This window comes from Alexandromys fortis, unplaced genomic scaffold, assembly GCF_014885135.2.
Source record: "Alexandromys fortis isolate MF-2015 unplaced genomic scaffold, M_Fortis_MF-2015_v1.1 scaffold_11, whole genome shotgun sequence".
NCBI lineage: Eukaryota > Metazoa > Chordata > Mammalia > Rodentia > Cricetidae > Alexandromys > Alexandromys fortis.
In genome coordinates, this window is record NW_026067912.1 from 3,505,162 (window position 1) to 3,519,939 (window position 14,778).

The window sequence follows — 14,778 nt, forward strand, 5'->3', positions numbered from 1 at the left end:
ATATATAAAGAAGCCTGATCCCAAGTCTCCAAGTAACCAGTGTGGTGCCATGGGGCCACCAGCACAGTGCTTTCCAGGGCTACCTCAGTTGCTGGTCAAATCAAATCTGATACGTGTTTGAGTGGCCTATGCAATGGCTTCAAATGACAGCTCTAAATGGGGCAAGAACCTCTGAATTCCATATTCAGTCGCTGATCAAATATTTACATAGCATCTACTATGTGCCAGGGACTAAGCACCTGAAGGAGAAAGGGATTCTCAGGTCACATCTTTCAATACTTTTGGTCCCTCAAAAAGGAATGCCTCTCACTTTAGCATCAAAATGTCAAGTCATTTCACCTGTACTCACCTCTCTTTTCTGAGGGAGAGAGAGCAGGCCCGAGGCCTGCCAGTATGGAACAGGCCCAAAGGTACTGAGAGTATTGTGTTTCAGTCTTATTTTCTTAACCACGGCTTTTCATTCATAGCAAATAACACAGGTTTTCAACTAGTAATAAAAGCTTCTCTCTAGACCCTTGATTCCTTTCTGAGGGACCTCGAGTTCACAGTATAGTTCTGGGCTTGGGAGACAGTTCAGTGGGTAAGAGCACTTGCTGTGCAAGGATGAAGACCTGAGTTCGAATCCCCAACAGCCATGTAAAAAGTCAGACCATGGTCCCAAATACCTGTTACCCCAGCTCTTGAAGGGCTTGGCAGAGACAGGAGGGTTCAGTGAGAAATGCTGTCTTGGTGGAATGAAGTAGACAGTGATCAAGCAGGACACCAGATAGCCTCAGTGTACATTCGCAGCGATGTACATGCACCATATACAACACACACAAGAGCCTAGTTTATGAATTTATGTTCATTAAAGTAATGATTAAACATTTACAAACATAGCTTTTGGATGCATCTATTAGATGATATATTTTTAATTATCCCACAAAGAAATAGGTTTCATTATGGAAATTTTATACAATTTGTTTTAATTCATCTTCCTACCTCCTCCTTCTTTTCCAACCTCCTTCCCCTCCACCTTGTATTCTATAGATTAGTTACCGAATGTGCATGAATTTAAAGAAAAATATGAAGTAAATGGTGGCCCAGAAGGACACTAGTAAGCCGAGTCTTAAGGTCAGGAGCCTCGGCCTTTGGAGGATTCCTGGTCAATTTACAACCATATGAGAGCCAAACAGATGTTTCCTGAGGAGGGAAAACTACAAGAAGATTTCATGCCGTTCCAGCAGCTCAGAGACCGTGTGGACCCCACCTTGGGCACAAATGAGTAAAAGCATTACAGTGAGAGCCCTTGCCTGTGGACAGCGGCCACTGTCCGCTTCCTGGTGGCAGCCCCACTGGTGTCCATAGCAGAGCAGAAGCTGCGTGACAGTGTGCTCACAGCAGTCATGAGAGCTGAATGCACGCAGAGTTTTAGTATGCCCAGCCTTCAGCAAACATCAAGTCTCTTCATCCCTGCGGAAAAAAAAAAAAAAATTTTAAAAAAGCTCTCATTTTTCCAAGCATCTGAGCCCAACACTCTCAAGGTGCCTCTCCCACACTCGGTTCCTAAGAATGAAGAGATCTGCTTACCTATAGCTTTCCCCAACGCCACCCCTCCAGAAACAAGTGTTGAGTCCATTAGGTCCTAAGGGCTATCTTCTCTCCACCAGGCTGAGTGACCTTGAGTGAGTCACTCACGTCCCTTAGCAGGCGACTTGCCAAGGCCCGGAAATCTAAGGAGCAGGGGCAGAAGCACTGGGACTGTTTCACTAGCTGGAGAAACAGAGCCAGGCTCAGATACAAGCGATGTTCACATCGAGTTAGTGACATTGCCAAAGAGCCTGCTGCAGCCTGCCGCCCAGAACAGATCACCTGCCTTCCAGGAACCCACTTTTCCTGTTGCGTTTACTCCTGTCTCCTAGCAGTCTGTTCCAAGAAAGGATCTGTTTGGGTGCCCAGGGGAAAAGACAGACATGGTCCATCTTCTTTCATGCCAAAGAGGCTTAGCACCTTCTCCAGTTAACTATGGCTTTCTGGCTTCTACCAGGGAATGGGCTGGTCCAGCAAGTAGAGCCTTAATCCTCCAATGTGTTGGGGTGGAGGTGGGGAGTGGGACTTGCCAGTGGAGAACTTGAGAGAAGAAGCCAAACTATTCCTGGAATCTGTACCGGGGCACTGACAGTCCCTGACTCACAGTGCCCCCGTGTGGCGGGCCAAGGGAAGCCCATCCCCATGCCCTAACCCCACAAGGAACTGTATGTGACTTCACAGACACTGAACTTCACAGATGCAGAGTACTCGGCTCAAGCTAAGTCAAAGAAGGGAAACTGAGGCCCCAGATGGGAAAGTAATTAACCCAAAATGATATGTAAAGTTTTCAATCACAGGTCCCAAGTATTTTTTTTTAATGACATTCCCTGACCCATCGGTACAGGAATAATTACTATGTGGTAAATGTCTATAACTTTGGAGTTGATTGGGGGCAGAGACTTGGTTCACAGAGCTCCCCTACAGACTTAGCAAACTGCATCTTGCTTAATCCTAAACAACACCAGGTGTAGTTGCTGCTGCTCACTCCTTGTGACTGATGAGAACCTGAGGTTCCTAAGGACCACATGAAACTTGCCCGGTCACATGGCTGCAGGCAGGATATTCAAGGTTCTACCCACAAACAAATTCCATCCCAACCCATCAGAAATCTCCGAGGATGCTGGGTGGAGTGGCACACGCCTGTGGACCCGGCACTGGGAAGGTAAACAGAGGAGGATCCAGAGTTCAAGGTCACCCTCAGTTACGTAACCAAGCTTGAGCTACAGGGAGTCTGTCTTTAAAAAAAAAAAAAATTAACAAACAATAAATGGCCTCGCTGAATGACTCACAGACGCTGACAAATGCTTCTAAGTCTCCACTGTGAAGACCAAGGATCTTGAATTTAAAGCCGGTCTATATGCTGCCTAGAAAGTTGGAAGACAGCCAGAGTCGAAGAGTGAACACCACCCTGTCTCAGAAGTGTTATTGGAGAGCTGGGTGGTATCACACTAAGGTCTGAAGGAAGAGAAAATAAAACAGAACACAAATGGGGCCAGAAAGACCATAAGGGCAATAGCCTATCCGGCTAGCTGTCAGTGCCTAAAGCACAGTTGCCCCAGCTATGCCTCACAGGGGAGTTTAGCCTACAAACAAAGCGCGGAGAAAGTGAATGCCCGAGGCTTTTTATCGCTGCAGTTGGCAACGGGTAGCTATTGGAAATCAATCACCTGCTTGACTGGCATTAGGGAGCATGTAAAATAAATTACTATGCATCCAGATCAGAGTATGGTGTGGCATTGGAGGGGGTGACATAGCTGTGTAGACCCAGGCAAGGGCAAAGATCTGAGCAAAGCAATTTAGGAAAAGGTACACATACTGTGACCTCTAGTTAAAAAAAAAAAAAAAAAATCCCAGAAGAAAAGCACAGCTGTTAACTCTGGTTCTCTGTACTTGACTGGAGAAAGAATTTTTATTCCTTTATAGATTTTTTTTTTTGTAACAGGTAATCTTTAACTCAGCACTACCATTTTATAGTAAAATATATAAATCTGCAGGGAGAGTAAAATTAATGTTTCCTATCCGGAAGGAATTGACAGTCTGGGTAGTGGGCACGGCTTGGCAATAGCAACAAACTAGCAATGAAATGGTGAAATGAGATCTGCCCCGGTGTGTTCCGTGGGGCTCAGAACAAAGACGTCACTCTGACTTGACCAGGGAGGATCAGAGCGAAGTTCCTGGTGGCCTGAAGGCTGGTCAGGAGGTGTTGGTCCTCTGTATCCTCTAGCTCTACACCCAAGAGGTTAACTAACCATCTTGGTTCAGTGGGTAAAGGAGCTTGTCACCAAGCCCGATGACCTGAGTTTAGCACCCCAGATTTACACGGAAGAAAAAGATAACTATAACTCCCCGAAGATGTCTCGTGAGAGCTCTACCCACTCCATGACATGTGCCCACCTAACACAAAATTAAATAAATAAATAATTTGCCTATATATTTGAGGGTAGAAATTGAGACTGTACTCAAGAGGTACAGACATTTTTTTTCTTGCTATTCCCCAAACACTGTAGTGTAACAGCCACTCGTGTGTCGTTTGTATTGTACTGGATATTATAAGCGGTGGATTTCTTGTCAGTCACCTGAGGATGATGCAAGGGAGACGGGCAAGGAGGTCACAGGCAAATCTTGCAGCATTTTACGAAAGCATCTTGAGCAGCTGTGGATTTTTCTATTTAAAGGAAGAAGGTGCCCGAACCACACTCGTGCTGATGCAGAGGAACATGTGCGTGTGTGTCTGTCTGTGTCTGTATGTGTGTGTTTCATTTTCACCCTCCCCCCATGCATCTTTCAAAAAGCCACCTTTTTTATTATTTTTAAGGTGCCAGATCATTTGTGAAGGGTTTAACCTGGGTGTTTTCTTCCTTTCTCTTTTCTCATTTACTTCTTCCTTATATTTATTTTTTCATTTCTGTTTTGGTTTTGTTTTTTTGAAACAGAGATTCTTGTGGCCCAGGCTGACCTTGGAACTGAGTCTGTAGTTGACAGTGCGTTGAGTTCCTAATCCTCCCGCTTCCTCCGCTCAAGTGCTGAAAGTTTAGACACACGCCACCACGCCCCATGTACATAGATAGATAGTTTCAGACACGTACTCTAAAAATTCTGTGAGAAGTTACTGTTCCCACTTTATAGACGAGAAACTGAGGGAACTGACTGGCACTTCCAAAGTCCCACAGTCACCTCCTAACACCGGGCCAGGTCATTTGAATTCTACATTCAGTCACCCCTTATGCTGCCCGAACTGTCTGAGAGCCAAGAGTACCTTCTACTAACAGGAGTGAACAACGTATCGCTACAGATGCCCATGAGGAAAACTATCATCAGCCCTCTGCCTACACTTTGCAAAGCCGTGGCCACAGGAGGTCATTTTGTAAGGAAGTTTAGCACAGGCCTTGCACACAACACACAGTACAGATGCTAGCCTGGATGCACACTAGCTGTTGTGATTTGTGTAGTTACTCAACTCACCACCATCTTCAACAGGTTTGACACCTGGCAAAGATACACGTTTATGCCCAGCAAATGGGCTGTCTTGCTCTGGATCCGTCCCACCTTTGGTCACATTGTGTCCATAGCCACCAATGCCTGTTCCCATTCGCCTCCGTGTGAAGGAGCAGGCTGTCTGTCTTTGTGCTCATTGGAACGTCCTCCCGTGGTAGCACATAAGGCTCTCATTCTTTTCCCTCTTTTGTTAAGACCTGTTTCCTAGACCCTCAGACTCTGCTATGGAAAGAAGCCGATAGCCCAAGACATACAGCTCACTCCCATCACAGGACACGGTGTGTTCACTCACTACAAGCTACATTTCAGGAGGTGCCTTCTGCACAGTGTCTCAATCCAAAGCAGTATCTTTGGATTAAGTGATAGGACACAGGCTTTTGGTGTAATTTGTCAGAATCAGAACGTGAAGCAGCACCCTTATCCATCTCAGCTCCACAAATGGCAACCCACTCCCATGTTTCCATGTTTAAAGGCGAGATCCATTATGCATAGTACTCTTTCTAGGCATAAACCCCAGGATAGCTTAGTCCTGTTCCAGTAGCTCAGCCAATCCCATAACAGCCACCACCACGGGCTGCTAAATGGAGACAGACGAGTTGGAACTCCCCAAAACAGTAAAACAGACCTCAAATGACAAGGAAGGTAAAGTGTCCCCCAGAGAAGAATGTAAACACAAACCAGAAACAAAGAGGGAGATTTTTTTTCAAATGCATTTTATTTACTTTTGTTTGTTCAAGTAGGGGCGCTTAGTATGCAAGTGGAAGGTAGCAGCCAACTTTCAGGAGTAGGTTCCCTCCTTCATCTGTGGGAAACCTGAAGAAGAAACGCAGGTTGTTAGGCTTAGCAGCAAACACCTTTACCCACCGAGCCAACTCACCAGCCCAAGGGAAGGGATCCTAGAAGTATCCACACCACTTGGAAGTACTCTATCCATCCATCAAGTTAGATTTCACAGTCACCCACAAGTCAGGCTCACTGTATGACAGGACACACAAGACAGAACACGGAAATCTGTATGCCACAGGCTGCATGGTGGAGTAGTGGGTTGAAAGTACAAAATGTTCTGTAAATTACAGTCCTGTTGTTTTACATACATAAATAAGTAAACACAACAGGAAAACCTGAAAATGGATCGCAAAGGGGATTCCACGTTTGAATCCAGCCTGCTACATACCTAGATCCTGTCTCAAAAATAACGCAGATTAAATGTGACTTTTCTCTGCATTATAAGGTTTTGCTTGTTTTTAAAATTTGCATCTTCTCTTTGCTCTTTTTATAGCTCCTCTTTCTCTAAAAAGAGTGTTAATGATTGCATCTTTTTATTTAAAAACATATTTTATATTCAGATAGAATTTAGTTTCGGTGCCTGCTAAATTACAGACATGCTGTGTAACCAGGAGCAAACCGCTTACCCACTCCAGGTCTCAGTTGCCTCATATTTAAAATAGAGGTTGTTTCTAATTTGACATTGCAATAAAATGACGTAGGGTCTCAAATTTGGAGGGTAAGCTGGCCGTGTTTGTGGGCCGCAGCATTGCTTCATCATCAGTCTATGCCAAGCGCTCTTATTTTATTGATTTATTTCCTTTTATCCCCATTTGCTATTCCAAGTCCTTCTGCCTCTACCCCTAGGCAAACACTACATGTTTTATATGGTTCTGCGATGTGTTTCTTAATTTGAAAATGTTTCTCCAAGACACATATGGTTGTTTGGTGAATTACTTGAACGACATTATTCATAAATCTCACCCTGTTTTACACTTTTTTCCCATGAAGAATGGTGTATTTAGACTGTTTCCATAATGCCATAAGGTATGCCACCGTGGGTCATCAGCGCTACACATTATCCAGGTTTACGTATGCCTCCCTTCTTTTCCCCAGGTTCTCTCCTATTCTCTGTCACCACCAACAACACTATCAAGGCCTCCTCCTCCTATGTGCCACCTTATGGTCCAATGTGAAATTCTTCTAGTGCTGTGACCTGTCCCAGCTCGAAGTGTGTTCACACTTCACACTTAGTTGAACCAAATAATGCCAGTATCTACTTCCAGATGTCTACACAACCTGTCCCGTTAGCAGCCAAAGTCAGGGGCTCCTCATGTCCCCAAAGCCTTACTTGGCAGCTTCCTAATATTTTCTATCATCTGAGAAAACATGTTTTCTTGCTTTGTGGCTTCTATTTCAATGGATTTAACAGCCTGATACTTGGAGCATCTTGTCTGCATTCGTGTGAATTATCTGCTTTCTCTGCCTATATTTTTTTTCCTTTGAGTGCACTGCTGCTGGGAACCCTGTCTTCTTCTGGGTTTCTTATTTGGTCTTGCTTTTGTGTTGGGGAGCTGTTTTCTTTTGCACCTTTGGCTGGTTGGTTGGTTGGGAGATTTTTGTTGTTGATTTTTTTTGTTGTTGTTTTTTATGATTGTTTGTTTTTTAGACAGAATCTCATTTTGCACTGCAGACTAACCTGACTCAGAAGCCCAAGCTGACCTAGAAATATGCAATCCAGAATGACCTCAAATTTCCAGCAATCCTCCTGCCTCAGCCTCCTGAGCACTGGGATTACAGGCATAACCTAGCATATAGATTTGTTTGTTTGTTTATTTTTAACATTTATTTGAGATGGTGCAGATGTGGGCGTCAGAGGCCAAACTGCAGGAACCAGTTGCTTCTTTTCACCATATTGGTTCCAGGAACCAAACTCATATTGCCTGGCGACCGCCTTTACCCACTGAACCGTCTCTGTTGTAATTTTTAAAAAGTGGTGAGAGAGAGAGAAAGATACCATGTGACAGAGATCAGGTGGCGGAGGTTTTTATTGGGGGAAAATGCGTAGGAAAGGGGGGGAGGGAGAGGGGAGATCAGCCTCTGGGGACAGAGTAGCAGAAGAGAGGAGGTGGGTGGGACAGACAGATGGAGAGAGACAGAGAGACAGAGACAGAGAGAGAGACAGAGAGAGACAGAGAGAGAGAGACAGAGACAGACAGAGAGAGAGAGAGAGAGAGAGAGAGAAAGAGAGAGGTGTTTTAAAAGGGAACATAGTGAATGTGCACGGGAGGTTCTCTTAGTGACCACAGCTGAGGATGTTACTCCAAGGTCAGGTCAGTACTGATGCCCAAATGCTGACAGTCCCCTAGCAGACAAGGAGGAAGGCTATTCCCTCGTTTGTCTTTGCAGTCCTTGGAACTGAACCTGGGAGGCCTTGGACACAAGACCTCTTCCGCTCTTTTTCCATGTTAGAGAGTTTCTTATATTCTTAATATCAACCTTTTAGCTGCTTGAAAGAATATAAACAGCTTCTCTTCTTGCCTTGTGGATTATCCTTTCGAAGCACTATGTCATTTTCCTTCATTCCAAAATTTCCTTAAAGTCTTTTATGTTGTCTTCTTTTGCTGTTAAAGGTGCATGTCATTCATTTTGGGTTTTTAACATGGCTCCTACTTACCATGGGAGCAAATAGGTACATATTCCCTAGGTTTTTGAGAAAGATTAAATAATATAGGTGAAGCCCCTGGCATAGGCAGCCTGGACCATATGAGGTGTGCCATTACAAGAGATTGCTAAGATCGAGTGGGTAGAAGGAATAAGCGCTGAACTGTGAAACCTGACAGCTGGGACTATAGAATCTGTTTACCTAAATCAGAAGAGGTTTCATAGACAGAAGAGAAGTTATTAGCTGATATTCATTCATCTTTCTTTCTTACTTATTTTTATTTTTTATTTTTTTGTAAACCTGAAACTCACTAGGGATCTAGGCTAGCCTTGAACTCACAGAGCTCCACTTGCCTCTGTCTCCCAAGTGCTGGAATTAAGTGTACTCCACCACACCTGACTTATATTTCGTTTGTTTATTTGTGTTTTGTTTTGTTCCGAGATAGAGTTTCTCTGTGTAACTCCCATGGTTGTCCGGGAACTTGCCCTGTAGACCAGATTGGCCTCAGACTCAAAGAGATCTGCCTGCCTCTGCCTCCAGAGTGCTGGGATTAAAGGTGTGCGCCACCATCACCAAGCCCTATGTGTATGTCTGTATGAGTACACATGTACATGTGTGTAGTGTTCCCAGAGGCCAGAAGAGGGCGTCAGATGCATTGGATCCAGAATTTGGGGATGTCTCCCTGTAGGTGCTGGCATTCAAACGCTGGCCTTTGTGACAAAGCATCAAGTTCTCTTAACCAATGAGCACCTGCCCCACCCCCAATAAATTCGTTTATTTAAAAATGGAAAAGGCTAGCTTGCAGGGATAGAAAATCATCTGGGACAAAACACGGGTGTGGGGAAACTGCCACCAAGCTGAGTTTAGGAGAGCAGCGGAGAAGAGTGTACTGACCAACCGCTGTCTTTCTGTCTGCACCCCTGCAGGTTCCCTGTTCTCCACCCTAAAGCCCCCGGACGCCGTGTTCAAGGTGGTATTCTGGCTGGGCTACTTCAACAGCTGCCTCAACCCCATCATCTACCCGTGCTCCAGCAAGGAGTTCAAGCGCGCCTTCGTGCGTATCCTTGGGTGCCAGTGCCGCGGTGGCCGCCGGCGTCGCCGCCGCCGCCGTCTAGGCGGCTGCGCTTACACCTATCGGCCGTGGACGCGCGGCGGATCGCTGGAGCGATCGCAGTCGCGGAAGGACTCTCTGGACGACAGCGGCAGCTGCATGAGTGGCAGCCAGAGGACCCTGCCCTCGGCTTCGCCCAGCCCGGGCTACCTGGGTCGTGGAGCGCAGCCACCTGTGGAGCTGTGCGCCTTCCCCGAGTGGAAACCCGGGGCGCTGCTCAGCCTGCCAGAGCCTCAGGGCCGTCGCAGCCGCCTCGACTCCGGGCCCCTTTTCACCTTCAAGCTCCTGGGCGAGCCGGAGAGCCCCGGCACCGAGGGTGACGCCAGCAACGGGGACTGCGACGCCACGACCGATCTGGTTAATGGGCAGCCGGGTTTCAAGAGCAACATGCCCCTGGCGCCCGGGCACTATTAGGGTCCCTTTCCTTCCCACCCCCACACACACAACCCGGGGGAGGACACCATCGTGGGGGGAGGGAGGGCGTGGGGGAAAAGTGTCAGCCCCGGGTAGACACAGGGTCTCAAGGGGACAAGGGGGAGGGGGTGGGGAGAGGGGCAGCTGCTTTTCTGGCAGGGGCATGGGTGCCAGGTACAGCGGAGAGCTGGGCTGAGCATGCTGAGAGCCTGGGGGCCCCCTGACGCCGGCCGGCCGGGACTTAAGTCTCTCTCTCTTTTCTCTCTGTATATATATATTAAGAGTCCCCTGTATACGTATTTATCTGTGGGTACACGTGCGTGTGTCTGTGCGGTGTACGTGTGGGCTGCATGGGTGCGTTGTGGGGGGCCTGCCCGCCTGCGCGTGGAGGCAGAGTGTGTGTGAGCCCTGGCGAAGTCAGGTTTTATTGTTCGTCTCTTGACTTTGTACCTCTCAAGCCCCTCCGTGTTCTCTGGTCAATGTTGGCACTTTAATGGGGTTGGAAACCAAGTCAGATATTAAAAATCATTTCTCGTGTGTGGCTTTGAGTAATTTGTGGGGAGAGAGACAAGGAGAGCCTCGCGTTTCCTCTTCCTTCATGTGTGATCAAATTCTAGGTCCTTTCTTCTGGGACAGACAAAGGGGGAAAGGGGTTAAGCTATCATTATAAGTGATACTGTTGCTATTACCATTATTGTATTTATTATTTTATTTCGCTGTAAGGGTGAACAGGTACCACAGCAGGTGTGGGGGCCCAAGGACAACTTACAGGAGTCAATACCACAGAAACTATAGACAATGCCATCCCAAAAAGTATACACACAAATACACACACCAAAATTTAAAAAAAAAAAATCAAGCAATTTAGAATCCTCCATCTAGGATGTCATGAGTTAATCCTAGATGCCCAGGTGTCCTAAGTGAACTAGAATTATCTCAGCCAAGTCCTTGTTTCTACAGATGGATGACTGGGGTTAAGAATTTGGCGAGGGTCGCCTAGATGGTTGAGCAGGTAAGGGTGTTCCCTGCCAAGCCTGACAACCTGAATTGGATCCCTGGGACCCACGTGGTGAAATTAGGGGACTGAATCTGGCCAAGTTATCCTCTGACCTCCTCTAAGGCACTGTGGTGTGTGGCACATGTACACACACACACACACACACACACACACACACATTAAAATGCAACAGCAATATTTTTTAAAAGAATTTGCCCAAGTTTCACCAAAGTTACAAGAACCCATTAATTTTGCTTGTGTCTCCAGGACTGTGTGTTACCATGCTACAACTGAGGACATCCTCCCAACCACCTCTTCTTGTTCCTACATAGAAGCGGGAGATAAACCTTATTATTCCCAGGGAAAAAGAAATAACTTGGGTCCTCCAAACACATTTTATTAGCAGCACAAATCTTCCTTCAAGTGATCCTTCTACAGGATCCTGAGAGAACAGAGTGGGGACACATGGAGAGGACAGAGCCTGGCCTTCTCAGCTTCCTCCTCCCTCAGTTCCTTCCCTGGGCCTGTCCGGGTCACCCCGGAACCTCGCAGGTCTTGCAGGTCTTGTAGAATGAAAGCAATTTGGCCCAGCCGGACCTGGGGTCAAGCCCTGGCTCTGCCGGGCCTCAGGCACTTTGCCTTGCTATCTCTGACCTCCTTTCCCATCTCACAAACAGGCATGCTCCTACAGCCCACCAGGAAGTACCAAGGTTCACTGATGTTGTTCCCGGGCGTCCCAACACGGACATGCAAATGTCTGGACAGATTCAGGTTTTAAATTTGGATCTTGGAAATCTGAAACCACAGGCACCAAAGGCATTTCCTGCGCTGCTTGGATACAGTTAGTTCATCAGTGTCTGGTATCTGGAGGTCGCCCAGACGTTGGGGGTGGAGGGGAGCATGCAGAGTGGTGGCAGCTGCCTGCCTCCTTCCAGAGTGAACATTGGCCAAGTAGTAGCTAGCACCCCCAGAGAGTACTGGGCTCCAGAACAGCCTCGAGCCAAGCCAGCATGACACTGGCCTCTCCACATCCCTCACTGTGTGCTGGCCCACAGAGGGCAGTTTACCAGAGCTCTGGGAATGGCCAGGTCGTCTGTGATCTGGACTCCAGCCTAGTACAAAGTCGCATCACTCTATACCCTCTGACCACCCGAATGCTGTAGGTCCATTTGTCACAGCTCAGACGTGAGTCAGAGTAAATCTGCCGATCAGAGTAGCTAAGCAAGTGGCCTGGCAGACTGGATTGACAGATCTCCCTCCAGAGCCAGGATCAAATCCCACCTCTGCCACTCAGCAGCTTGTCATGTTCAGCAGTTTATGTCACCAATCTAACCTCAACTTAATTTACTATGAGAAATGGACGATAAACAATGGTGTGTACTTTTAGCCCTGAGGAGACAGAAGAATACGGTGAGGGCGGAACAGCAAACACCGCGCCAGACACTCAGTGAGCATTCAGCAAACGGCAGCTATGCATAGCTATGAATAAGGCTTTCCTTATTCAGTTGTCTGCGTGGATATTTGAAATTTAGGAAATCTAAATATACAGACCAAAAAAGAACTTCAAGTTGTTCATAGACTCCAGAGCCTTAGGTCTCGGGGTTCACTTCTCTGCAGGGGGTTCTTTCGGTTTGTTTCTTTCTTTAGATAGGTCTTGTTATCCGTCCAGGATCATCTTCCTGCCTCGGCCTCCCAAGTGCTGGGTATATAGCTGTGTGCCAGCATGCCTTGCCAGGGTTCATCTTTAAAAAGAAAGACACATGTTCATCACAGACTTAAAGAATGTTGTGGGCTGGAACCGGTGTCTTACTTTTGCAACCTCAGAAAGTTGAGGTTAGTTTGAAGACAGACTGGGCTACATGGTTTCAGGCCAGCCTGAGCTGTGGAGTGAGATAGTCTTAAGACAAACAAATTTAAAAAAAAAAAAAACACAAATACATATGTGTGTGTGTGTGTGTTTCCTGAAGCTTAAAGAAACATTACTCAAAGAGATAAAATTTTAAAACATGAATAAAAGTTGGACTAGTCTAGCACACCTATAATCCCAGTACTTGGGAAGTGAGGCAAGAGGAAGATCAGGAGTTCAGGGCCAACCTCTGCAACCCTGAGCTACCAAAACACTTTCTCAATAAAAAGTATTTTTAAGTTACTAAAGCATCGTGGGCTGAGTGAGGAAGTGCCTCTCCGTGGATAAAGTGTTTTCTGCACAAGCATGGGGATCTGGGTTTGAATCTCCAGCACTCATAGAAAAACAGGGCCCCGGCCCCAATCTACATATGCAATACAACCCCTATACTTACGGCTCAGGGAATGTGGAATGATTGTAAGAGCCAGAAGACCAGGATCCATAGCATCCTTCTAGACCAGACAGGGATGCCGTACTCATGAACTCTCAAAAGTACGGTTACCTAAGTAAGGCCTGCATAATGACAGCACTAGCCCACATGACAGCTCAGGGGGGAGTTCACGAGTTCCCACCCCTAGAGAAAGAGCTACAGGCAATCGATGGCTGCGGGGCCTGGGGGAGGGGGAGGCACAGGCAATCAGTCTTCTCTAGTGAAGAACCTCCTGGTAGATTATCTAAACCCAAGTGGTCGGTCCTGAACACGTGTATGTAAGAGCAGCACTAAATGGGCTCAGGATAGTGTGTTTGCATGTGTGTGCATGTTCGTGTGTGTGCGCGGGTATGTGTGATACATGTGTGCGCGCATGCATGTGTGTATGTGTGCATGTGTGTTCACATGCATGTGTGTGTGTGTAGCAACAATAATTATAGAAAAAGTCATGAATTTGGGAGTGAGTAAGGTAGGAGAACACTGGAGGAGTTAAAGTAGGGAGAGAGATGGGTGGAAATGATATAAATATATACAAGATTCTCAAAAAATAACTAAAAAAAAAAATGAAGCCAGGCACCATGGTGAACATCTGTAACCCCAGCACTGGGGAGACGGAGACAGGTAGACACTGGGCCTCACTGACCAGTCAGTCCAGCTGAAATGGCAAGCTTTGGGTTCAGTGAGAGCGCCTGTCCCAAAAGCTAAAGTGAAGAATGATTGAGAAAGATGCCAGCGTTCACCTCTAGCCTCTGCATAAACACACATCAGGTGCACAGCTGCACGTACGTACACACGCACACACACACATACGCTCACAAATTGCACATGCACACACACACACATGCTCACAAATTGCACATACACACACACACACACACACACACATATTGCTGGTGGTGCTAAGAGTATGACTGGGGAAAGAAAGCCTGGGTGTCTCAGACAGCACACATGCTGTGGGTGAGGGCCTGAAGAAGGAGGCACAGAACAGCTGTGAACATGCACTGGGGTTCAAGTCGGTGCTCCCACGCAGACCAGATGCCACCTATGCGCCAAGTCTTGCATGTAAGCTGAGGATCTGTTTAGCACCTAACTCCCAAGGTTAGGATGGGAGATAAAGAAGACAAAGTGTGAAAGAATTTGCACGAATCAGCACAATCTTATTTGTTCCGGTTTGGTTTGGGAGACAGGATTGTGTCACATATCCACACTGCCTTGAACTTATTGGGTAGCTGAAGTGAACCTCAAACTCACAACAATCCTTCTGCCTCAGTCTCAAAAGTGTTAAGAGTTACAGGCATGTATCCCATACCTTCCATCCAGCCATCTTCAATATTTCCAACATCAGCAGCTTCTTCAAATATCTGGTTACATATCTGCACATGGTAGCACAGGCAGGATGATCAGGAGTTCAAGACCAGCCTGAGCT

The 14,778-nt window shown here is 46.7% G+C and overlaps 1 protein-coding gene across 1 annotated transcript in view; it reads left to right on the top strand.

Moving 5' to 3' along the window:
• The window catches only part of Adra1b (adrenoceptor alpha 1B), a 131,329-nt gene extending 120,771 nt beyond the window's left edge, over nucleotides 1–10,558 (top strand). The window contains exon 4 of the mRNA XM_050138561.1: nucleotides 9,421–10,558. Within this exon, the coding sequence (XP_049994518.1) occupies nucleotides 9,421–10,019 (599 nt within the window). The 3' untranslated portion in view covers nucleotides 10,020–10,558. The remainder of the gene's footprint in view (nucleotides 1–9,420) is intronic.
• The last annotated feature ends 4,220 nt before the right edge of the window (nucleotides 10,559–14,778 follow it).